This window comes from Labrus bergylta, chromosome 2 (genome assembly GCF_963930695.1).
Source record: "Labrus bergylta chromosome 2, fLabBer1.1, whole genome shotgun sequence".
Lineage (NCBI taxonomy): Eukaryota > Metazoa > Chordata > Actinopteri > Labriformes > Labridae > Labrus > Labrus bergylta.
In genome coordinates, this window is record NC_089196.1 from 22500141 (window position 1) to 22521797 (window position 21657).

At 40.1% G+C, this 21657-nt stretch overlaps 2 protein-coding genes across 4 annotated transcripts in view; both read right to left on the bottom strand.

The window, feature by feature from the left end:
- cltcl1 (clathrin, heavy chain-like 1) overlaps positions 1-9761 on the bottom strand; it is a 29655-nt gene extending 19894 nt beyond the window's left edge. For 2 of the 3 annotated variants that reach the window (XM_020643870.3, XM_020643867.3), the window contains exons 1-2: positions 9526-9760; positions 1456-1663 (exon numbers count right to left, since the gene is read on the bottom strand). In XM_020643870.3, the coding sequence (XP_020499526.1) occupies positions 1456-1663; positions 9526-9567 (250 nt within the window). In that variant the 5' untranslated portion in view covers positions 9568-9760. Of the gene's footprint in view, positions 1-1455; positions 1664-9525 lie in introns of all 3 variants that reach the window. The other variant, XM_065949070.1, reaches the window with a different exon arrangement.
- Positions 9762-11875: 2114 nt separating this feature from the next.
- si:dkeyp-117b11.1 (SH2 domain-containing protein 6) lies at positions 11876-21511 on the bottom strand. The gene is made up of 19 exons (XM_020643912.3): positions 21342-21511; positions 18335-18360; positions 18215-18243; positions 18065-18096; positions 16816-16912; positions 16482-16549; positions 16321-16372; positions 16080-16184; positions 15460-15488; positions 14664-14700; positions 14460-14538; positions 14255-14285; positions 14025-14061; positions 13806-13911; positions 13577-13614; positions 13385-13428; positions 13228-13296; positions 12645-12803; positions 11876-12490 (listed from the first exon to the last, which is right to left on the bottom strand). The coding sequence occupies exons 1-19, from the start codon at positions 21348-21350 to the stop codon at positions 12374-12376; spliced, it is 1164 nt and encodes a 387-aa protein (XP_020499568.1). The 5' UTR covers positions 21351-21511; the 3' UTR covers positions 11876-12373.
- Positions 21512-21657: the final 146 nt, after the last annotated feature.

Below are 21657 nucleotides of genomic sequence, written 5' to 3' on the forward strand. Positions count from 1 at the left end.
CTACTTCATGAACACAGTGATTCAAGGACCTGACATCATCAAAACTCTCCCATCATACAGAGCAAACTGTTACCAAAGAGCATCAACAGGCACTTTCAACAGAGGGAAAATAAACACTATCTAACAGGAATATTTTTGTTCAATAACAAAACGAGAGAGCCGATGCAAAACTCACAACAAAGGGGGGTCAAATATATGGAACACTTGTGGCAACACTTTCAGCATGTTTAAAAAAACTCTTCAAAAGGTGTTTTCACATTCACTGGTGTTATTCTAAAGGCGTCGGCCACAGCTTCATTAGAATAGTTTCATGGACACATTTTTTACTTCATGCTCCACCATCTTCAAACAGAGATTGGTTATAAACTGAATCTTTTCATTGCTCGTTGTTTTGTTTTCATATCAAGTTATTTTGGGGGGTTTTAATGTTTGAAACGAATAAATAAATGGATAAATGAAATACATTCAAACAGGGGAAAATGCATGATAAGGGAAATACTGAAGCTGTTGTGAACATTCTAGTGAGTGATAAGGAAAGACCTGAATGTTGATATGTCATCTGCAGGCACACGCTCACACGGAGCGGGGGCCCTTCTCTCTTTAAAGTCAAATATCCGATGATGCATACCAAACATACGCACACTCTACCAGCATACAGCAGGTCGCGCTAACACACGTATAGTTCCCATTAAAGCAGGATATGTGCCAGCTGGACAGAAGAGTGGGAGTGTTTGGATATGTAGTGTCAGCCAGGTGTCTGTCTTTGGATCGATCAGGGGTCAAAATAGCTCCGCCTACTTGAGATGGGAATGTGGGGCGCTTTTATGAGACAGACATGGCTACTGTGTCATCACAAAAAGATCGTCAGACGGGTAGACGGACAGAAAGCAACTCACCGTCTGAAAAAAGGCAGAAAGCAAAAGGGAGAAAAAGCAAAAGTGTCAATCAGGTGAGAACGAGAAGACAAATAGTTAGACCACAGGGAGGGGGCAAACAGGGGCAAACAATCCTCAGCGGGGAGGAGGGAGAGAGAGAAGCATTATAAGCAAATCATCCTAAACAGCGCTTGTGTTTGTGCTCTAAGGGCTAGAATCAGTAGCATAAAATCAATGTGCACAGCCAATTAAGTACAACTAGGCAATAGAACTGAGTGCACTCTGCATATTTATAGCACTGACACAAACATTAGTCATTGCAAGACCGTGGCATTCCCACAGCACATTTAAAGATGGCTAAATCTGTTCAAACTAAAGACAAATAAACAGTTTGTGCCATGCGGTGTTCTTTTCTGGGAATTAAACCAACAACAATGACCTCACGGCTGGTATGAAGCCATTAATAACAGCAGTGAACTGCCTTTTTCTCACAGTAACACAGTATTATTCATCTAACAGATAATGTTTTGGCGTGGCTGCCTGGATTTGTTGATGTACGTCTGAGTATTCGTACTCTTACCTTTCAGGGCGATGACCTTGCTAGCGGGGTTCATGATGGCGCTGTCAGCCGAGATCGGCCTCCTGATCGGGTTGGTGGGGTCCGACAAGTCCACAATCACCACCTGGTTCTGCTCGCCCACTTTCTCTCTGATGCAGATGAACTTGTCCGACTCCATGGTGAGATAGCTGAAGCCAATGTTGGCCGGGTTCACCCCCATGTTCTGCAACTGGAATTTGAAAAAAAAACACATTATAGCCCTTAGAGGCAGTATTAGAAATAATGTTTCTACAGGCTCTAGTGTGTATGCAAGAGGATTGTTGGTGAGTTAGGCAACATTTGTAACTTATGAACTGTTGTATCGTCTCTTTGTGAATGGTTGACAACAGCATGAAATAGCTTTTATCTTTACACCACTTTGGTATTTACATCGTTTTGATTTTGATATATAAGACTACTGATAACTCCTCCGTAAACCCCTAAGCAACAGTTAGCAGCTGGTTAGCTTAGCGAAAAGACTAAAAATCAGGATTGAAGAGTCACAAAATCCCCCTGCCAGCACTTCCAAAGCACACTCATACGTATGTTCCTGGACTGTCTCCTGGTTGCCTAGCATCTGCTCCTTGAGAAACACTCACCTATCAAATAACATCTTCTCATTTTTACTCATCATTTTTAAAAGATTAAAATGGTTTATATAAAAACAGATAACTGATAAGGTTAGCGGTGCTGGCAGGCAGCTATTTGACTTTATTTCAGCTGAACAAAATGTACAGTGTGCCAGAAATCATTTACAGATTTTGTCATTCAGAGTTTTGTTTGAAAGCGACTCTGCAGGAAAGTTGTTCATTCAAACTTCAAACTAATAGTTCACGACAGTGCCAGCTAGTAATCCTTGGGAAGTTGAAGCACCTCATATTTGACTCACAGTTTGAAAGACGGTTGGACCAAATCATGTTGAATCTAAAAAATTGTGGAAATGTACTGGTGTAAGAGTTTCCTACATGTGGACTAATTCAAACTCAGATAAAAGGTGAAATGATCCCATTTAAGAGACCAATGAAGGAGTCAAACCTCCATCTACATAACAAAAAATATATATATATACAGTTACAGTTCATGGCCGCAGCTGACATTTGCCCTGCACAGGGAAAAAACAGAAAGAAGTGGAGCAAAAAGGTGTTTGGATTTAAGTGGCAGTGAGTATACTAACATTTTCCAGGGATGTTCTTAAAGACTGGTTTCCATACAGGAGGTCTGGTGGTTCATGACGCCAGTGAACACAGGACGTCTGCAGAGCTTTATTTGCACCCGACATTTAACATTTTTTTCATGACATTTGTTTACTGTGACTGCCATTCATGTAACATTTAACGCCCCGATGATAATGAAAAGTCTGTGATTAAACCATGACACACTGCTCATTGAATTAAGCAGCCTGCTGTGAAACTAGTTCATTACCACTGAATTATTCTAGATAAGAACAACACAATTTCAGTCCTTAAAAGCAGTACAACAAATAATTATAACGTGGTTTTTTTTTTCCTTTCGTTCTCAAAGCAAATACAAGTCCCAACAGAGATCAAGCAAAACTCAGAATGTGAAATCTTTAGTAAAGCACCATCAGCAAGTTTCATTCATTATTCAGCAGATTTACTTTTCTAATGAGAAGAAGTCCCAAGACGAAATGACAACAACAACAACAACAACAACATCATCGAGATCAAGCTGATGTCAGTTGCTGCAATGTCGAAATCTAAGCAGAACTAACAAACACGAAACACGACGGCAAGGTCAGCGGCGGCTGAACAGAGGAATTATTGTGCACATTGTCAAACTGACTGTGAAGTGAGCAGACGGACCAGAACACACACTTTCCCTCTGATGACTGAACTGAGTGCATTATGCAGTCTGAGGCAAGCGGAAAGGAATCCTTACGCTCATCACAAGGACTGCACTATCTCTCTGCTGGCTGGAAAAGCAGGACAACAAATCCCACCGCTGAGCCTTTTAAATCATGTCGTCTACAAAACAGGAAGGATGTCACATCAGTCGGGGGGGGGGGGGGGGGGGGGGGTCAATGAGAGAAGCTGTTTTCTTGCAAGTCAAGTATTTTAACTGATTATTTTGCAGAAATTGCATGCCCAAGTTTTCATTACACTAGATGGGGCTGGGTGATCATTTAAAGCTGCATGTGCCTTAAATGAATACATTTCATGTGAAGAGAAAATTGTGAGTGACAAACCCACAGAGAATGGTCACCCTCTGCAGCTCCTCTAAGATTTATGAAGCTTTTTACCCCTTTTAGCTCTTTGTTTAGATTTCATGGTCCACAAACTCTGCCCTCGGCTCAACCTCATGATGAGGAGCCATCAATGGCTGGATGTTTCCACTGAGAGTGTTGATATTGAGTCATGATATTAGTCCAAAATAAATGAGAAATGGAAACAGCTCAGCAATAACTACTACTACTAAAAAAAGAAATTACCAAATTCTTTGAAACGAGGACACCAAACATTCTCGTCTTTAAAGCTTCTTTGATGAGCTTCTGCTTGTTATGAAACTGACTAAAATATATACTTAAGTTATGTATCTTTATGACCTACAAATGCAAACAAGACCATCAGACTCTAGGCTGATTTCCAAAAGGATCTATAGCATTTTATTGTTGGGTTAATGTCAGACAAGGTGATTGGTTGAACAGCCTTCATTTTTAAAGTCCGATACATTTGTCTTTTCAAAGAAAGCAGCATGAGGCTACTCTTCAGGGAACACCCCTTACACATGTACAGGACAACCTCAGCAATGAGATAATAGAGTTAGCAATCTGTCCACAGGGGGCGTCAGAATCAACACAAACCTTAAGTTCTTCACAGGAGCTTAAAACTCCTAAAATGTGTAGATCTGCTACCAACATAAATGGACTAATCCAACAACCAGTTATTTCTGACTTTTTTGTTGAGCAAATAATTGATCCTGAAAATAATATGCAGATTAATCAACACTGAAAACTATAGTTAGCTGCAGCCCTGGACCATTTTTGTTCTTCTATGTATCATTTTGCCAAAGTTATATGTATAATCATACATATGAAAATCAGACAATATACTTCAAATGATTGTAACAATGTAAAAGTGGTTTCTATGTAGTAAAAAGGCGTGAAAGCTAGAGGCATCTTTAAAAGGCTGGACATGACCTGGGGAGGGACTGAAGCCATATGCTGCATCTTCTCAAGACTGCCAAAACTGTCAGTGGGAGGAGAGGGGAGGGAAACCACAACAAAGATAGAGAGGGAGAGGATAAGGAGGGAGTGAAAGGAGGAGCCGAAGACACAGACCAGCATCCTCCTTCAAGCAAAGGGAGGGCGCAAGAGGAGACAACCAGTGTGAAGAAGAGGCCAGTCTGATAAATGCACCTTTTATGAGAGAGGAAGAAGAGGAGCTGGAGAGCAGTTCCAGGAACACAGGCTGGTGGTAATTTACAGTTCAGGGTGGGGCAACTGACTCACCGGAAGAACCCCCCCCCCCCCCCCCCCCACACACACACACACACACACACACATATACACACCCTTGTTCTTAGTGGAACATTCCAGACTAAATGTCACACTTCAGCTACAACCTCTAGTAACACATCTCCAGACCCAAACAGACTCCTAGAAGCTGAGATGAACAGTCCCAGAAACAGCATTAAATATGACAATAACACAGGCAGTAGGACTCCAGTGATGATACAGCACTGACGGTATTTGGTGAGTCATAGCCTGGGTGGATGCAATGCTGAGGCATGACACGTCGGCTCAGGCGCTCAGGGTTTAAGGTTTGTTCGGAGATTTACAAAATCAAAAATAAACCAGAAAGAATGCAGCAAAACACATCTAGGTGTTTCTACTTCACACTTTCAATTTAAATGTATAATGGTCTAAACATATGCTGACACTAGTCATATTTAAAACCTACAGTTTTTAAACTTGACTTGTATATAGACATATCGTTATAGTCAACCAGGCTCCAATGTGTATTTAACCTACATAAACTGTAAATCAATCAATCTAAGCATCTGATCTTTCACATACATGTGTCATGTACATTTTGATCTTCTTTTTTGCTCTGTCTATATCTGCTTGGGTATAAGGAAAGAAAAAAGGATTCAGTCTAATTTGATGAATGAATTTGTACACACCAATGACACAGATTCTGAGTCTGAAAAGAGGGAGGGAGATGTTGGTTATGTAAAGACTTACAGGTTATTAAGCCTGAGCTATACTGTCACAAGCTCTGTAGTTCCCCTCAGCTCGACCAGAGATTTGGGGTATCTCAGCTCCTACTTTATTTACCGTTTTGTCTTCAGTTGAGAGTGAAAACTGTAAGCTGATAAATTAATCAGTCAGGCACCAATTTTTTCCAGCAACTTTTCTGAAAATAAAACAAACAAGAAACTCTGAGCAATCTGCCAAACATTCACTGGGTTAAGCTTCTCCAAAACGTTAGAACGTTTTCTTTTCATGAATGGATTTACAAATGCTGGTCAGAAAAAAAACTAATTGTTATAAAGATTTCACCTTGGGCTCTGTAAAAAAAAAAAAAATGTAATTTCATATATTTTAAAGGATGACCCTGATGAAAGGCCTCGAGCCGAAACGCGTCGGTCCAAATTGTCAATGAAGTTGATCTTCTTACTACAAGTGTTGCTGGAGCATTTTGACCTCTTCTATATATTTTAAAGGAAAAATACAAGTTGATATAATCAAAGAATAAAGTGTGATGTAATCCTCAAAGAGCAGAACTGTAAATTATGGCCCAGTTAGGGTCTGTCAGTTATTGCAGCATTTGTAACGGTTTTAGTTTGTGAGTCATTGAACATTTCAGAGGAACACAATGTGGGTATTGTATGTGTGAATAACTGCTCCTCAGTGCATTCACGATTAAGTTTTGGTGACTGAACACAGACACTCATCTCTCATCACTACCAGCCACTGCTGCTGTCACAGATGTTACACTGAGTTATACCGTTTTGTCATCCTGCTTCCTGTACTGATGCGATTTGCTGGACTAAAACAGGGCCTGCTGACCTCATCTGTCTATCACTTCCGTTGGCTGGGCATCAATTCATCAGCAAAGATACAGCAGCACATCAGGATTGCTGTAAACAGCCGCAGAGCTGCAGGTCGGACTCTTCTAACTCAACTCGACAGGACAATGATCAGACGCTTTGAGCTGCAGGACATTTTTGCACTTACACAAGCTGCTACAATACGTAGGCCGCTGCAATGACAGCCTGCAGCAGAGCGACAGAAGAGGCAAATGACTATCACTTTAGCACTTTCATTATTCAACACACCAGTCTCTGTCCTTGCCTTCCTTCATCCTGCAACCGACAATAAACCACACAACTTAAAACACAGTTTGGAGCCACACAAATTAAATCCTTCATTCAGCTCCACACTGATCCATTCGGTCAATTAATGGCACACTTTGACATTCTCATACACAGCCTGGACCTTGAGTCATGAATCATCCTACAGTAAACAAGAAAGGGAGGCAAAGATGAATAATGACTGAAGACACAGATTAGCATAAATAGCAGTGTAAAGTATGGCTGGTGTGAACCTTAAGAAATGTTTTCTTTTAAATCTCTGAGGTAAAGCAAAAGCTCTGAGATCCAAATTCCAATTTAAACTTTGATATCAAATGTTGAGGAAGAGTTGTTCAGATATAGCAGTGGCGGCCATAACTTTTATCATTACACAGCAGCTATAAAAGCTATAGATGCCACGAGCAACTACTGTTGAAGAGCGGCAACGACTCTGCGCTGCGAGCGGAGAGCGTAACGTTAGCTGCCAAAATGTCACAAAATTTGTGTTTGTGTTATCGCACTTTTTAAGGCTGTATTTTTTCAACTTTGAAGTTAAGATAATTAAACAGTTAAAAGGAAAATAAAGGACATCCATGTAAAAAAAAAAATCTTTGTTTCCCTGACACTCTGGTGGATGTCAGGAGAAGCCGTTAACGTTAGCTTAACTTGAAATCTAGGTGCATAGCCTGTTTTTAGGCCAGGATTCCTTCAATGTACTGAGACATGCCACACAACTATGATAACCATTAAATCATATATGTACAGGGTTACAAATAAAAGTCTAAAGCTTTTAAATATTAACATTAGCAACACATTTATATTTATGAATGCACCGGGATAAGTAGCCTACTCTATATAGGCAAACGGGCAGGAAGGGAAAATGATTAGAAGCTCTCTTATTTTGAGTGGAATAACTGAGATATTTGGAGCATTTGCATTTTGAATTTTATCATGTTACCACAAGTTCACAGGCTGGTATCTCATCACTAAGCTGGGTCGAAGTTTCCCCCCTGACCCCCTGGACCAGACTGCAGACACTGAGCTGTAAATACCAGGCCAAGAAGAGAAAAAAATAAAAAAAAGAGCTAAACAACTTGAGGCCCAAAGTCCTGGGTTTGCAAATTCCAAGCATTTTTCACTCTGCTGGAGCCACCTAGATTCACTGAGGGATATGAGCGGGCAGAGCTGGGATTTCACGGTGGAGGTGGAACGCAAAGCGCTCGGCTGCTTATCACTGTCTCAAGGGGAAGATTTTCTTAGGAGATGTAAAAGAGGAAGATATGCTCTGCTGAGAGATGTTTGAACTTATAACCCAGATGTTATCAAGAACTGCACTGCCCTCCATCGTAGAGCAACTGTGTACCAGTGGTGTCCAGGAGAAGAGTCTGTTGGCCTACACTCCCTTGGCTAGCAGAGTTTTTTTTTTTTTTGGTGAATAAAGGATCTTTGGCTGGTGAAAGTGGGGCTACTGGCCAGAGGAAGAGAGGGGGGTGGGGGTCTGTGCTTTAGTGAAAGGCCATTTCACTGCCTGCTGTTACCATAACAACAAGCTACAGAGGAGGGGAGGTTGAGGGGTGCGTCACAGAAGTTTCTCTTTTGGCTACAAGACACTCAGAACTGGCGCTGCTATGGGACAACCATTATCAAAGTCCAAAGCAGAGGGGCAAAAAAAGGGGGATCATAGTGGGAATAAATCCTCCACAGACGCCCAAATAACTAGCTGTTTGTTTTCTTTTTCACAGACTATAAAAGGGCATTTTGTGCTGTTGTTTTTTTTTTTTTTTTCCACCAAGACACTGCCAACCAAAGACTACATGGCCTTTTGCTACACGGTCATGTTGAAGCCGCACAGATGCTCCTCTGCCATGGGAATAACACAAGTAGACCAGGGACACACATCCAATCAATAAAATACTGCTGCTATCATATTAGACTGAACTCCACATGGGATTTTTGGATGCTGCAATCGGCCTACTAATCTTTTGCTTAAATTATATGGTTTTCTAGCTTCTTTTCAATGTAGACTATTCATTTTCTTTTTTTCTCTGTTGAAAGTAAGTGGGCGTTAAAGGGTTCTACTGTTTCACACACTTATGCCAAAAGTAGGCCTATGCATTTTAAAAATCACCCCATCCCATAAAATCATTCATTATCAATACCCTATATTAAGGTGATTTTGACCAACTTTCCTCAGAAATTCGACACTGATAGTGTTTATTTGTTGAAGGTTAGAGAGTGGGAATATGTTGCTGCAGGACATGACAACAACATGGTAGCCACAAAAGCCTGAGTGCAAGTGCCAGTCAGGTCTCAGTTACAATGCAGGCAGGCACCAACAGCTGAGCTCAGTCGCCTGCAACACAAAGTGTCCAAACACCGCAGTTTGAATAAGCGTGGATTGAAAATGACAGCAGCGTCTTTTACACCTGAAGGGAAGAAAACTGCGGCGTATCCACACACACACACACATACACACACATACATACATACACAAACACACACCGGTCCGCATTGGAGCTGCTGTATACGATCTGACTGGTCAATTTTTTACAAGTCATCATCTGCCCGGCTGGAGAAAACTAGGCCTGTGGCTATATTGAGCACCACCCTGCAGCCGTATTTCAGATTCCCTTTAAATGCGACATGTGTCGTGTGTGTGCCGACACACACGGCCGAGGAGCTGCGCAAAAACAAATAAGGTGGGATCTATTTTAGGGCTTTTCTGTGTCTCCTTACCTGCAGATGTTCCTGAAATCGTATCGGTAGTATCTGAGCCATGTCTGCAGGATTTCTCTCCCTGAAGAATCCGCGAAGAAGGAAAGGGGAAGGGGACAGCAGGAGAAATAGAGGTGATCTTGTTCTGCTTTTCTCTAAACGTCCCCAAAAGTCAGATATGATGGGCAGTAGTAGGATGTCTGTGTGGCTTGCGTTGGTATCACACGAATCCAGTGACTGCTCCCATTCAGTAGCCCCCTTACGCTAGTCCTGAATCAGAAGCTCCGCACCTCCGCCAAGAAAACTAGTCCTCGTCAACTACTACAGAGCCCTGTGTGTTGAACAGTCTCTGTTTGAGCTGTTTAGGAATACGGGACTTTCCTAAATATCTGCACTGAAATATAAAGTGATGACTTTGCTCAGGTGACCCACTGCAAGGCCTTTTCTTTTTTTCTTTTTTTTTTTTAATCAGAGCTGTCAATAAACGGTGGAATATGCGGTTTGTACCCCTCCGCCGCAGCCCCTTCCCCCTTCCCCCTTCCTTTCCACCAACTTCGAAATCAGGGCTCGTGACGAGCGCCCCACCTTTGCATGATTTCCGCAAATCACATCCGCTCATCATATTAAAAAGTGTGTTTTTATGACGCATAGTTCTGTACCACAGAAAACTGTTTGCATCGAAAACGTAATCCCGAAGAGATACCTCGTTTCCATTTCCACGGGATCTAATTTATACCACTCTCAATTCTCTCATCACCATGACAGTCATCTGTCTCACTATGCACGGTGAGCACCAGGTTGTGCCCAATTGAAAAAGTTGATTTCTACTAGATAAACCACCTGGTCTCGTGCAATGATAAATGATAAATAGAAAAAAAGAAGGAAAATATTATTTAAAAATCAGCGTTTGGCACATTTGGAAGTCATAATTTAGACCATAGCCTATATGTTTAGGGGTTGTCTGTAAAGTGCTCCCTTTAAAAATCAATGAGAACCAATACAGTAGGCCTACTAATGGGAGTCAGTATTGCATACAGACAATATTGGAAAACCAAGCAATACAAATCCTGGTGCTGAATAGAAATGTATGATTGTCTAAAAAAAATTACACGGTGATCATGTCAAAAAACAAAACACTGAAACCTCATGTTCACAAAAAAAAAAGATGCAAAATTGCCTTCTTTGAAGCTTCAATGATAGGACATGGAATCAAGGTGGCTCTTTGCTACCCACCTGCAGACAAGACAAAGTGCCAGCAATGCTCTTCCAGCTGAGTGTCATATTCACCTTCTATTGTTCCCTGATTCTGCAGTACCTGCTACAGAATTTTGGGCCAGGGGGCCTTGCCTATACTGGTGTCGTTGTACCACGGACATCCTGTGTCTGCCGTCTACCATCTCTCTCTTCTCATTTCCTGTCTACTGCTCTACCTTGGAGACAAAAATCCCCCAAAACAAAGTAACAGTGAACTATGACGAGCTGACATACTCTATACTGTTTGATCTCAGGATCTCATTCTCTCATTCTGCAGCAGAGCAACAAGATGTCATACACCGTCTTGCTAAATGACACTGGCACCAGGCAGTTATTCAGCACTTGTTTACATATCAAGCCCATGCAAATACAACAGTTAAAGCTGACCGAGCCTCTGCAAGTCAGTCTCTATTTCATGACTTTCAGGAACCTAACAGCCATAACTAGAAGTTCCCTTTTTTTTAATTAAATATTCAATTAACTTAAATTTACAGTTAAAAAAATCCACATCATTATCAAAATCTTAGCTCTGAAAAAAAGAGCTGTTTTAAAATGTATTTTTACACCCTTGGAGAAAAATAATATAAAAGGTTTCTGTCATGAAGTTTGCTGACAGGCCGGGATTAATGGTTTGGCCACAGAGGAGGTGGTTCACTGTGGCAGGAAGCAGGTGTAACCATCAGCATCTGGTCAGTGGCCAGAGTAGGGCCAAAAACACACACACACACACACACACACACACACACACACACACACACACACACACACACACACACACACACACACACACACACACACAAACATAGCTCCTGGTGTCCTCCTTAAAGCCACAAACCCTTCGCTAACCACACTGACCCTCTCTGACGAGGATCCATCACAAGTAGAGGTTAGACTACAGGACTCTGTCACCGCATCCTTGACATGTAAACAAACACACACACACACACACACACATATAGATACGCACAAATGACCTTGCCTCAGGTCAACTGATCCTCAACAACAGTAATTAAAGGGACACTGCAGTAATGGAATGAAATATAAACAGAAAAGGCAGATTTTTTTTTAGATTGGGTTTTGTATTGTACAGTATCTACAAAATCACACAGAAAAGACATTAGTTACAAGCAGTTTATTTTAATATTAAATATAGCAAGCTTAAATAAACAACTAAAAAGATACACACCAAAACTGTAGTCATGTCTGAAATGAAAATTAGAGTCTGATGGAGACATTAATCTCAGCGGTTAATTAGACATGCCAATAATAACAGAAATGAGCAAGAAGCAAAAAGTGAGAGAGATCAGTTTCGGCTGCACATTGGAAGGCTTTTGTGACATAGTTTAATATTTAAAAAACATTCATGTGTAGGCCTACAGTGAATGTCAACAAAGCCCAGATCCACATATCTTGTCATTATATAGCCTGGAGCAACTGTTTGTCACATTTAATTCCCAAGCTGTACAGCTGATTTCATATTGTTTTTTTGTGACCCACAGTAGATTAATAGTATTTCCAAGTGAGAAACGTTCCAATTGTGGATTCTAACCTCATTCGTCTGGGAGAAATAAAACATGATAAAACATGTGGTAGTGTTACATGTGGTGGTGGAGATTTATGGGCGTGCAGGGTGGGTTAAGTACGTTGTGTGCTTGGCCTGGCTCTTGCTGTCTATCAGGAGCAGCTGGTTATTCTTGTGGTGGGAAATCATCTCCTCGAGGGTGACGAAAATCTGAGAGAGAAGAAAAGATTAAGGAAAAGCCAGAAGCCGTCTTATGAAGCTGCAAGTCGTCCAAGATATTCCCCTTTTCTTATTCCTCTCTCTCCACCTCTCTCGCTACACCCTGCTCCTCTCTAAACTAAATCTAAATCTCAAACTCCCTCACCTCTTCGTTCTTCTTGCCCTCTTTTCCAAGGGCAAAACCTTGTGTCTCCCCCAGGAAGCGGATGGGGACGTTGTACACCTTCTGCTGGTATAGGACAGCCAGGGTGTATGGCTGCCGGGCGCTCTGGGCTGAGCTGTGTCGGATGAGAAAGGCACCGTCCTGCATCGAGGAAAAAGAGAGGAAAAAGTGTAAAACCGGAGAGGAATTTACACAGAAAATAGGACATTTAAAGCAGCGAAAAAGGAAGGTTTTGTGAGCTTTGAAAAAAGTCTAAAGCAGCAGGGAAGTACATGTCAAATTGGAGGATTGAGTAAGGTTTAAGGGAATATAAGAAGGCTATTATTCAGAGAGAATGTTGGAAAGGGAAACCCTGAAGGTGTCTGACTCAGATTTGGCTTTTTACCCGTGAATGAGTGCCAGCGGAAACATGAACATAAACAATCAAAATGCAACTCCCTTGCCTCAAGCCTTTGTTATGTTTCCTTGGTTGAAAAGGAAACTCAACCACTGATGGTGGTATAAACATACCACCTGCAATAAGCAGAGTAGTTTAATACCATGAAATAAATATAGTTTGGTTTACCTTGTTAACTTTTTCTAAGAAGTCCTCAGCTTTCTTTCTGTTGCAGTCTCCAGCAAACCATTCTTTGGCCTTTAACACAACAATACATTTGGACAACAGTTAGCAGATCCTCAATACCTTGTGACAATTTTCTGTGAAGATCAATACCACACCATACCTCATCCCCAGATTGTTTTGCTGCCCTTGCTGCCCCAAAGGAGACTGAAAACAAAGAGAACACGAGTTATTTGTTCAGTGATGGTTTCAGGAAATCTGTATCCTCCAATTGTTGGCTTGAATTCAACAAAGACGCCATCTATGCTCCAATTCATCACAGTTTTTCTTTTTATTTCAACAAACGTGAGCTTACCTACAGGCTTAATGTCAGCCATAGGAGGAGTTGGAGGGCTAAAATGAAATCAGGAAAGGTAATGTTGTGAACCATGAACTGAATTTAGTTGTGATGCATGAATGTGCAGACAGGGTCAACTACAAAGACTGGCTGGATATTAGATTAAATAGCTGCTGTACCATTTTTAATAGTCATTTCGTCAGTCTAACACACATCCTCCACCCTTTCTGTATTCTCCTCCTCTTACCTTGGTTTCACTTCCTTGAGGTTAGCAGGGAGATGGGGCTTAACGCTGGGAGAAGGTGGAGGGAATTTGGCGGGAAATGTGGCTCTCCTCGCCTCAACTGAAGAAGCTGCAGAGATAGGACATTTTCACTTCATCATCAAGGATAAAGTTATGGCTTGTAATGTGGTTTGTGATGAGATTTGATCAGTTTTTAATGAGAAAAGAAGATGGGATTGTTACCTGTTTTTACCTCATTAAAGGAAGGCAATAATGAACTCTGAAACAGAGGAGGTTTAAATTACTGTGGTGTCATACTGACATGGTGAGATTAATTTTCTGTGTAGGAAATAGAAATAAAAAGTAAGTATGAATACATCTATTTCTAATCCAGTCCAAATCTTCCTTTAATAAAAGAGGACAGACATTAGCATAAGAAACTGATAAGCACCGAGATGAATAGACTCACTCACAGACTGAGCTCTGGGAACTGGAGGCTTCATCCTGCAGACAGAATACAGGTTTATTACCAGTTATTTAATGTGCACTGTCACAGCTATGCTCTCATATTTGCATTTGGGTGCAGAAAAGCAGATGTACAAAGCCACAGGTTACTTCAGGTTAGTGAACATCACTGTGCTACTGTGTGCGCATTAACACAGGTTTAGGTGCACTTACAGAGGTATAGGAGAAGGAGCAAGTGCTGTCTTTGGAGTCTGGGGCATCCTCATCGGTGCACGAGGGGCAGGAGAGCAAGCTGAAAGAAAGGAAATCACCTGGAGATGTAATATGGCTGCCTTTTACAAAATGTTAAAAGCTTACTTTAAGTACAAAAACTAATCGTAAGAGTTTGTTCTTCTTGTGAAGTGTGATGCAACCCACCAGCTGTAGGCTCTAAATACACGTCATCATTATCCTCCTGAAATACAAAGTCATAAATATTATCAAACCATGGTAAATGCAATTATTATTATAGATATACCGTGTGAGACTGAAAGAATGGTTTTGTAGCAAAGCCATGTCATTGAGCTTCACATTGACGGCACTAGCACAGCTCCTCATGTTTCAAGCTATTCATATTTTTGCTGTTTATGTTTATGTGTGCTTTGTGTAGGACAATTATGTTTTCTGCTGCTGCTGCAATTTTGACCAATTTAAATGTATGACAGTTATAAATGATCAATTAGTCAAAATGTATTTTATTAGTCGAACTTTCAAGGTTTTTTTTAGCAATCTGACGGCTGAAACTGTTTTGTAATGCTGACATGACCCAGCTGAAACTGCTTTGAAACAGTCAGATTGAAACCAGAAGTTAAAAAATAAATAAATAAATAATGAAAACACAACCCTTTTAACTATGAGTTATTTCTAACAGAAATGTTTGCAGTCTCTTCAAACAGACACTCTTGGCCTGTGCCTCGTCGCTCCATCAAGTAGTTAATCTGTGGCTGGCAGTTTTGGATTGAAAGGCAGTTCTAATTAAAAGTCATGGCCTGTTCGGTATTCAAGCCACCATGATTTTTTTTTTTTTTTTTTATCTTGTGGCACCTGTCTTGAGTAACCCATAATTGGCCAGCGCTCTGGCACCAGTAACTCTTCCACCAATAAATCATAGCCTGTGACCTGTTTAACAAAAGGGGAGAAAAGTGCAGTAAGCGAGCGAGTAAGTTAAACTTGCCTGTTCTTCATTAGGATCCAGATACACATCTGAAATGAAGACAGAAAATACTTGTTGTGATCTGTGTTGTTGTGGAGTCATATAGGTGTTTGGTGGTGAATGGTACCAGAAAGTTTTATATTAGTAGTTCAGTATGAGAAAGAGATATCAGGACATACAGAGAGCAACTCATGTGGTAACAACTTGTAGTTCAGAGGCACCACACTGGGTGGCACTCTTTGTTTAAGTCATGCTGGTGTTTTGAAAGTCCATCTAAAGATGGGTATTGTAAATGAGCATATGCTAAAAATGCTGTTATATGTGGCATCAGTTTACTTATACTTCAAACTTTACCCTACAATGAATCACTAGATAATCAAATAGTTGCATCTCCATTCAACTTTCCCTTACTACTCAGGTCTGCTTCTATTTATTGAGTCCAAACAAACTGCGGGGATGCTGGGAACAAGAAATATTTTTGAGCAGTGCACAAGGGGGGGAGGGTTGTTGAAATTAAGATCTTCTGTGTTTTATCAATCACACAAGCTGTGCCATATCATCAAATTAAGACTTTTTGCTTCTTCTCTGTCAACAGTTCTTAAATTTTCACAATTCGTTTTTGGTTGAGGTAAATGCTGCACCTTCCTCGGTGTTGGATGCAGGGACAGGAGCAGGTGATGGGCGGACAGGTGGAGGAGGCATCATCTTCTTCCTCCCAGGCTTCTCAGTTCTGTCTATCTCAGGTGCTTGGAGACAGAATGATGGAGAGTTATCAGATGAAAAACTTGTATTTAAATATATGAAGAGATCTGGGTTAAAGAATACATGAACAATGTGGTGTTATTTTTTTTTACAAATCAATACAGATGTAGTAAGACTCACGTTTCTTGATTTTGGGATCAAAGTTGAACTGCTCAATACGCTGTTGAGGTTTCTGCATGGCAGAGAAGATGTCATTTAACTCAAATGTATCCTTTAACAGGTTATATTGTTGACAACAGACAACACAGAAAGAGACTTTCAGGTGACTGAGTTGTTGTTACCAAAGGTTTTCCTGGTCTCGGTGGAGGAGCAGCCTGCCTCTGTGGGGCAGTAGGGTTGGATGTCGTGTCTGCAAAAATTTACATCAAGTTGCAGAGTTTTAGGGTAAGGGTTGGTTTTGAATTCCATCAGGTTTCTATGCTGACAAGGGCATTACAATATTGATAGGCAGAGGTGCTGCCTTGAGAAAAAATATGTTGTTAATGTAGGCCTAATGTAATGTTCAAATATTTTAGGGCCCCTGACAGTCATTGACCCTTAGAATTATAACCTCCCCCATACAGTGCCCTTGTTTTTTGGTAATCCTATCATCAGAAACGGATTCAGAGCTGGTACCTAGATATACGTCTTCTTCCACTGGTGTCTGTGGGACTTTAGCCGGTTGACGCTCACAGGGAGGCACTTCATACATGTCATTTTCCTCCTCATCTTCCTGCCGTTAGAAAACATAAAGTGAAATGACATTCACAGTTTTATCCATTAAACAAGCGTTAGAAGAAGTCACTATGACATTAAAGTTGAGCTTTCGTATGGAAGATTTTGTTAAATGAAACCAAAGCTAACAAGTCTATAGCCTCACAACAAACCTGAGATAGAAAAATAATTTAATTAAATAATTTAATTTAATAATTTGGAGGCGGCTTTCCCTTCAAAAACATATTCTTGCAAATACATTAAACAGGGATATGGTCAGACATAATCCTTTCAGTCATAAACTATATCTTAAATGTGGTTTCTTTTAAACCAAGATTCTCCATATCTGTAAACCATAGCTGTAAACCGTAGATTGTAAATATATACTGTAAACCCGCCACTTCATTTAATGGTATCAAAGGCTGTCATTTTGTTGAGGCTGCAGAACAGCGCCCCTTACTGGACATGTATAGATGGGCATAACAATAGACACCTTATTCGGACCCCTGTAGGTTCCTTCCTGTGGTCATTCCTTGCCGAACCAGCTCCTGTTTTCAAAGTGTTACTCACTGTCATTCAAGTATTTATTTAATGATTATGAGAGTTTTTCTTAGTTTTATTTACCGGAGTTGTTTTTTGGTGTCAGCCTCATGTGCACAGCCTAACCTTCACGTGCCAAGTTAATTAGCCTTCCTAGGCAGGGTCACGTGGCTCAAATCTTAAGTTCTCAGTTAATTTTAGATATTTTCTTAATTATTTCAATTTATCAATATTTGTGAAGCCCCTCTTAACTGAGTAGTATATGATTTTTATTGAATAATTAATTGATTGTTTTAAATATTCTGTATTGTTTGAAAAAAAACAACGTTTTAACTTTTTTTTAGCCTACTTTAAGGTCATTTTGCTCAACCGTGTATGTGTAACTGTTGAACGATTTCTGAAAAGTTTTCAGCCTTGTTTGTCCACCACTGTTACTGAAAAAATGGGAATTCAAGAACTTAATTTCACTGAATAGGGAAAAGCACAAAAACAAGCAACAGAGCTTATGGGCAAGGTGGCAAGAATATTGATTTAATGAGATAGATACAATATCTCATTAGCACCTTTAATAGCCTAATTTAGCAGCAAAACTTTTGGAGGTAGCCTACAAATAAAGGAGCATGTAACTTACAAACTCATCCTGTGGCCACCCTGCATTGTCATCTGAAAAAAAAAAACACACATTGAAAAAAGGTAAGGATAACTTGTTATGTGTTACTGTAATAAAGACAGGAGGGATCCAAATAGTTTTCCCTTTTTCCACAGTTTGATCAAGTCTCACCTGTCCTTCTGGGAGGAGCAGGAGGCCCGCTGTGTTTTGCAGAGAGAGCAGAGGTGAGAACACATCACAAACACAACAAAAGGAAAAGTGAGGCGCTTTTTGGAATGGCACAATACTCACGGGTTTTTAAATTTCCCGAAGAAGCTCTGAAAAACAAAAATGTTTTTGGAAAACTATTAAGAAATGTAACATCCATAGAATAAACTCAACTGCTTGCAGAGTAAGTAATGATTTATTTTGGTTATGCTTTAGCTTTGTCTTTACACTGAGACATTAACTGTTTTGGGGGCAAGGTCAACAGGATGCACAGTAGGGCTTTTATTTCATACAAAAGATCATTTAGGACAGGAAAAGAAGTTCTGTCCCTGATTATTTGTTCACATACTCTTCTCTTTAAGTTTAAAGAGACTTTCTCTTAAGTTAAGCGCAGAGTTATTTTAACTTTGTAGTCATTATAATTCTATCATCCTGACTTTCATCTCTATAACTTTGGTTGCTGAAACTATGCTTTGCAATTAAATCTGCATTAAAGCAGAAATTAATTTGTAAAATAGGCTTGTTTTTGAGGTTGCTATGAGATAGAGGCTGTATCTCGATGTCCTCCCTAAGCCCTGAGCCCTTACTGACTTTACTGACGTCACCTGGAAAGTGATTGAGTGCATGAGGCTGCGAAGGCTCCAATGGTTAAATGCAAATGGGACAGCACTTTGCAATTTATCTGTAACTGTGACTGCATGATTTCATGTAGCAAAAGCTTATTTTATGTTTTTCTACTTTACTCACTCACAGCCATGGCACCAAAGTTCTAGGCTACTCAAGGCTATATAACCTAGGCCTAAATGTCTTAGTTATGGGAAAAATAAAGGTTAATCTTATCTTGTAAATATAACGGGACTAATATGCTCTCTGTCTCTCTTGTTTTTGTTTATAGACTTGCAAAGGAGTTCTGAATTAGCTGTAGTTTCCAAAGAAACTTTTTAGTAGACTGTAAATAGAGTGTGCTTTCACCTTACTGTTTTTTTTTCCGTCTCTACCTTTTTTCTGTTATTGTTGTTGTTATTGTTATGGGCTTCCCTGGGAAATCGTATGTTTCACGTCACAATGCTATGAACTATGGGTAATTCCCTCACGTTAAGTCTGCAGATATGCCCACTTACGGACAGGGTGCGTAAAGGACTCGTAAAGTCAGCGAGAGATCCCTCAAACACTTTTTGATGTCACAGTGGGACAGCACTAAGCCCTCACACACTTACGGGGAACGCTCACCAAAGTCAATGAGTGTGTGAGGGTTGGACATCGAGATTGGGCCTGTGAGAAACACAAGCGTCAAGTGAAATCAGGAAGTTGGGCGTACAGTATCGCCTGCATTCCCTACAGTGCCTAGCAACCATAGAGGAAGTGTTGATGTAAAGTGAATGATTACAGTGAGACAAGAAGGGAGAGGGGGGGGCGGTACTGACTGGAGTCTCTATCGCTCTCACTGGCTCACAAAATATCTGTAACTAGTTCCCTCACTGTGGATAAATAAAGAGCATGTGAGAGGTGATCAAAAGTACCATAAGAACTACAGTAATCTTCGGCTATTTATGATCCTTAATGCAGTATCTCCTGAAATATCGTATTATGTTACAGTGAAAATATTCTGCTTTGTGTCAACCAGAGTGCTGAACTTGATGAGGAAGTTTAGAAACAGCTGTACTACTCTCAGTGGAAAAAAGGTTTTTGAGTGGCTGTGGAGGTCGACAGGAGGAAAGAGTGGTGTGACCATGAAGTTAAATCGGATGCAAACAAGAACAAGACCAACTGAACATCATTCAAATGTTTCTCTAGTCAGACAATAGAAATAGTATCTGTATTACCAAAAACAAAAATATTATTTGGATAATACTACAACATAATATGCTACCATAGTAGGATTTGAATTCTTTTACTTGACAGGGACATGAAGACACTTTATTTGCTTATTATCATTTATAAAACTTAAACAGCCAAAATGAAAGTGATTGTTCATGCTGTAATTTCACATGAAACTGAAACTACTGCACACAGTCTGCCCTGCCCTTTCAGTGTATTCAGCGCTTATTCTTTTTTATTATTTGTTTTTAAAGTAAGACATACAGTATAGAGAACTTTATCTGCACTACATTGTTGTTCGGTGCTAGACAAAAGTGAAGTTCAATATCTGTCACATCAGACCAGAGTAAAAAAAGAATCTGCCACAAGAGACAAGAACTTCATCAGAGAATAGTATTTTCGTGAGACAAAAAGTAAATAAAGATATCTGTGTGTGCTGTGGTATAAATGTTAACAGGAAGGGTAGAAAGAGGAAACTGTGCAAGCAGACATTTGGTAAATTCAGACAATAATTCAGACAATTTTTCAGACTGATGTCAAAATCAGTCGCTGAGTGAATTACCGCACTTCCCAAAACTGTTGGATGGGCATGTCTACTGAAACTACATTCTGAGAAATGAAACAATAATGGCAGGGAAAAAACACACCAAAATATAAAATAAGAACCTTGCTGAAATCCCACAAATTAAAAGTCAGTTTTTGCTGGCACATGATTTGATATCTAGAACATATAAATCCTTAACATTTCAGATAATAAAAGCATATTCTAGTTCATCTTAATTAATACACGAGAAACTTCTGAAATCTTCAAAAATGTACAAAGAATAAAGTCCACAACTGGAATATCACCTACAGGAACTGTGGTCCAGTTTCTTTTTAAATCCGGTATGTTTGATTAAAGTCAAACATGTTTAACTTCAGTCAGCTAATTCACACCTTTCAAGTTGAATTATTTTCCCAAAACAATAAATAAAATAAAGTGTTTGACCTTTCAGAAAACGTGTGTAAACGGTGTATTGACTTTAGATTATGTGCACACACACGTTATCTGTTTTTTTTTTTCTGTTTGTCGTCACACTCCCACACAGTCACAACTCTGTAGCTGATGTCATGTCTTTCATCCCATTCTGAAGAAATAGAACCAAAAACAGGTTTACAAAGGATTCAGTAATTATAGCAGTAAAACTCTGCCGTCAACAGCACTAGCTCACTTCCTTCTCACTCACACACAGCTTGAAACCCAAAATCAGACTCAAATGAAACAGCATCTCACCATTGTCATGGTTCCTGGTCGAGTCTAACAGCCCAAGTCATGAGGACATGTATCTGTTTCAATTTTTGGATGCAAATGCCTGGTTTGAAGATTGAATGTGAGCAATACAAAGAGAGTGTGAAGAGCAGCTCTAACTGATCTCATTTGCATTTCCTGTCTGTGTCAGTCAGAAAGCCTCACCTACTGTTTGTGTACCTGCCTTAAAGTGAGCCGCTGCAGACACTGCCCATTTCAGACATGGCTCCAAATGTCCCTGCCTATGGCTGTTATCCAACTGAATTTAATTCATTTTGTTTCAACCAGTCAATAAAGCATT

Excerpts from the sequence above, each read along its gene's own strand:
- si:dkeyp-117b11.1 (XM_020643912.3), bottom strand. Across the intron at positions 18,244-18,334 it reads TTCGGGAAATTTAAAAACCC|CGGGCCTCCTGCTCCTCCCA; the intron begins GTGAGTATTGTG and ends TGCAAAACACAG. Across the intron at positions 16,913-18,064 it reads GGTGGCCACAGGATGAGTTT|GAAGATGAGGAGGAAAATGA; the intron begins GTAAGTTACATG and ends TTCTAACGGCAG.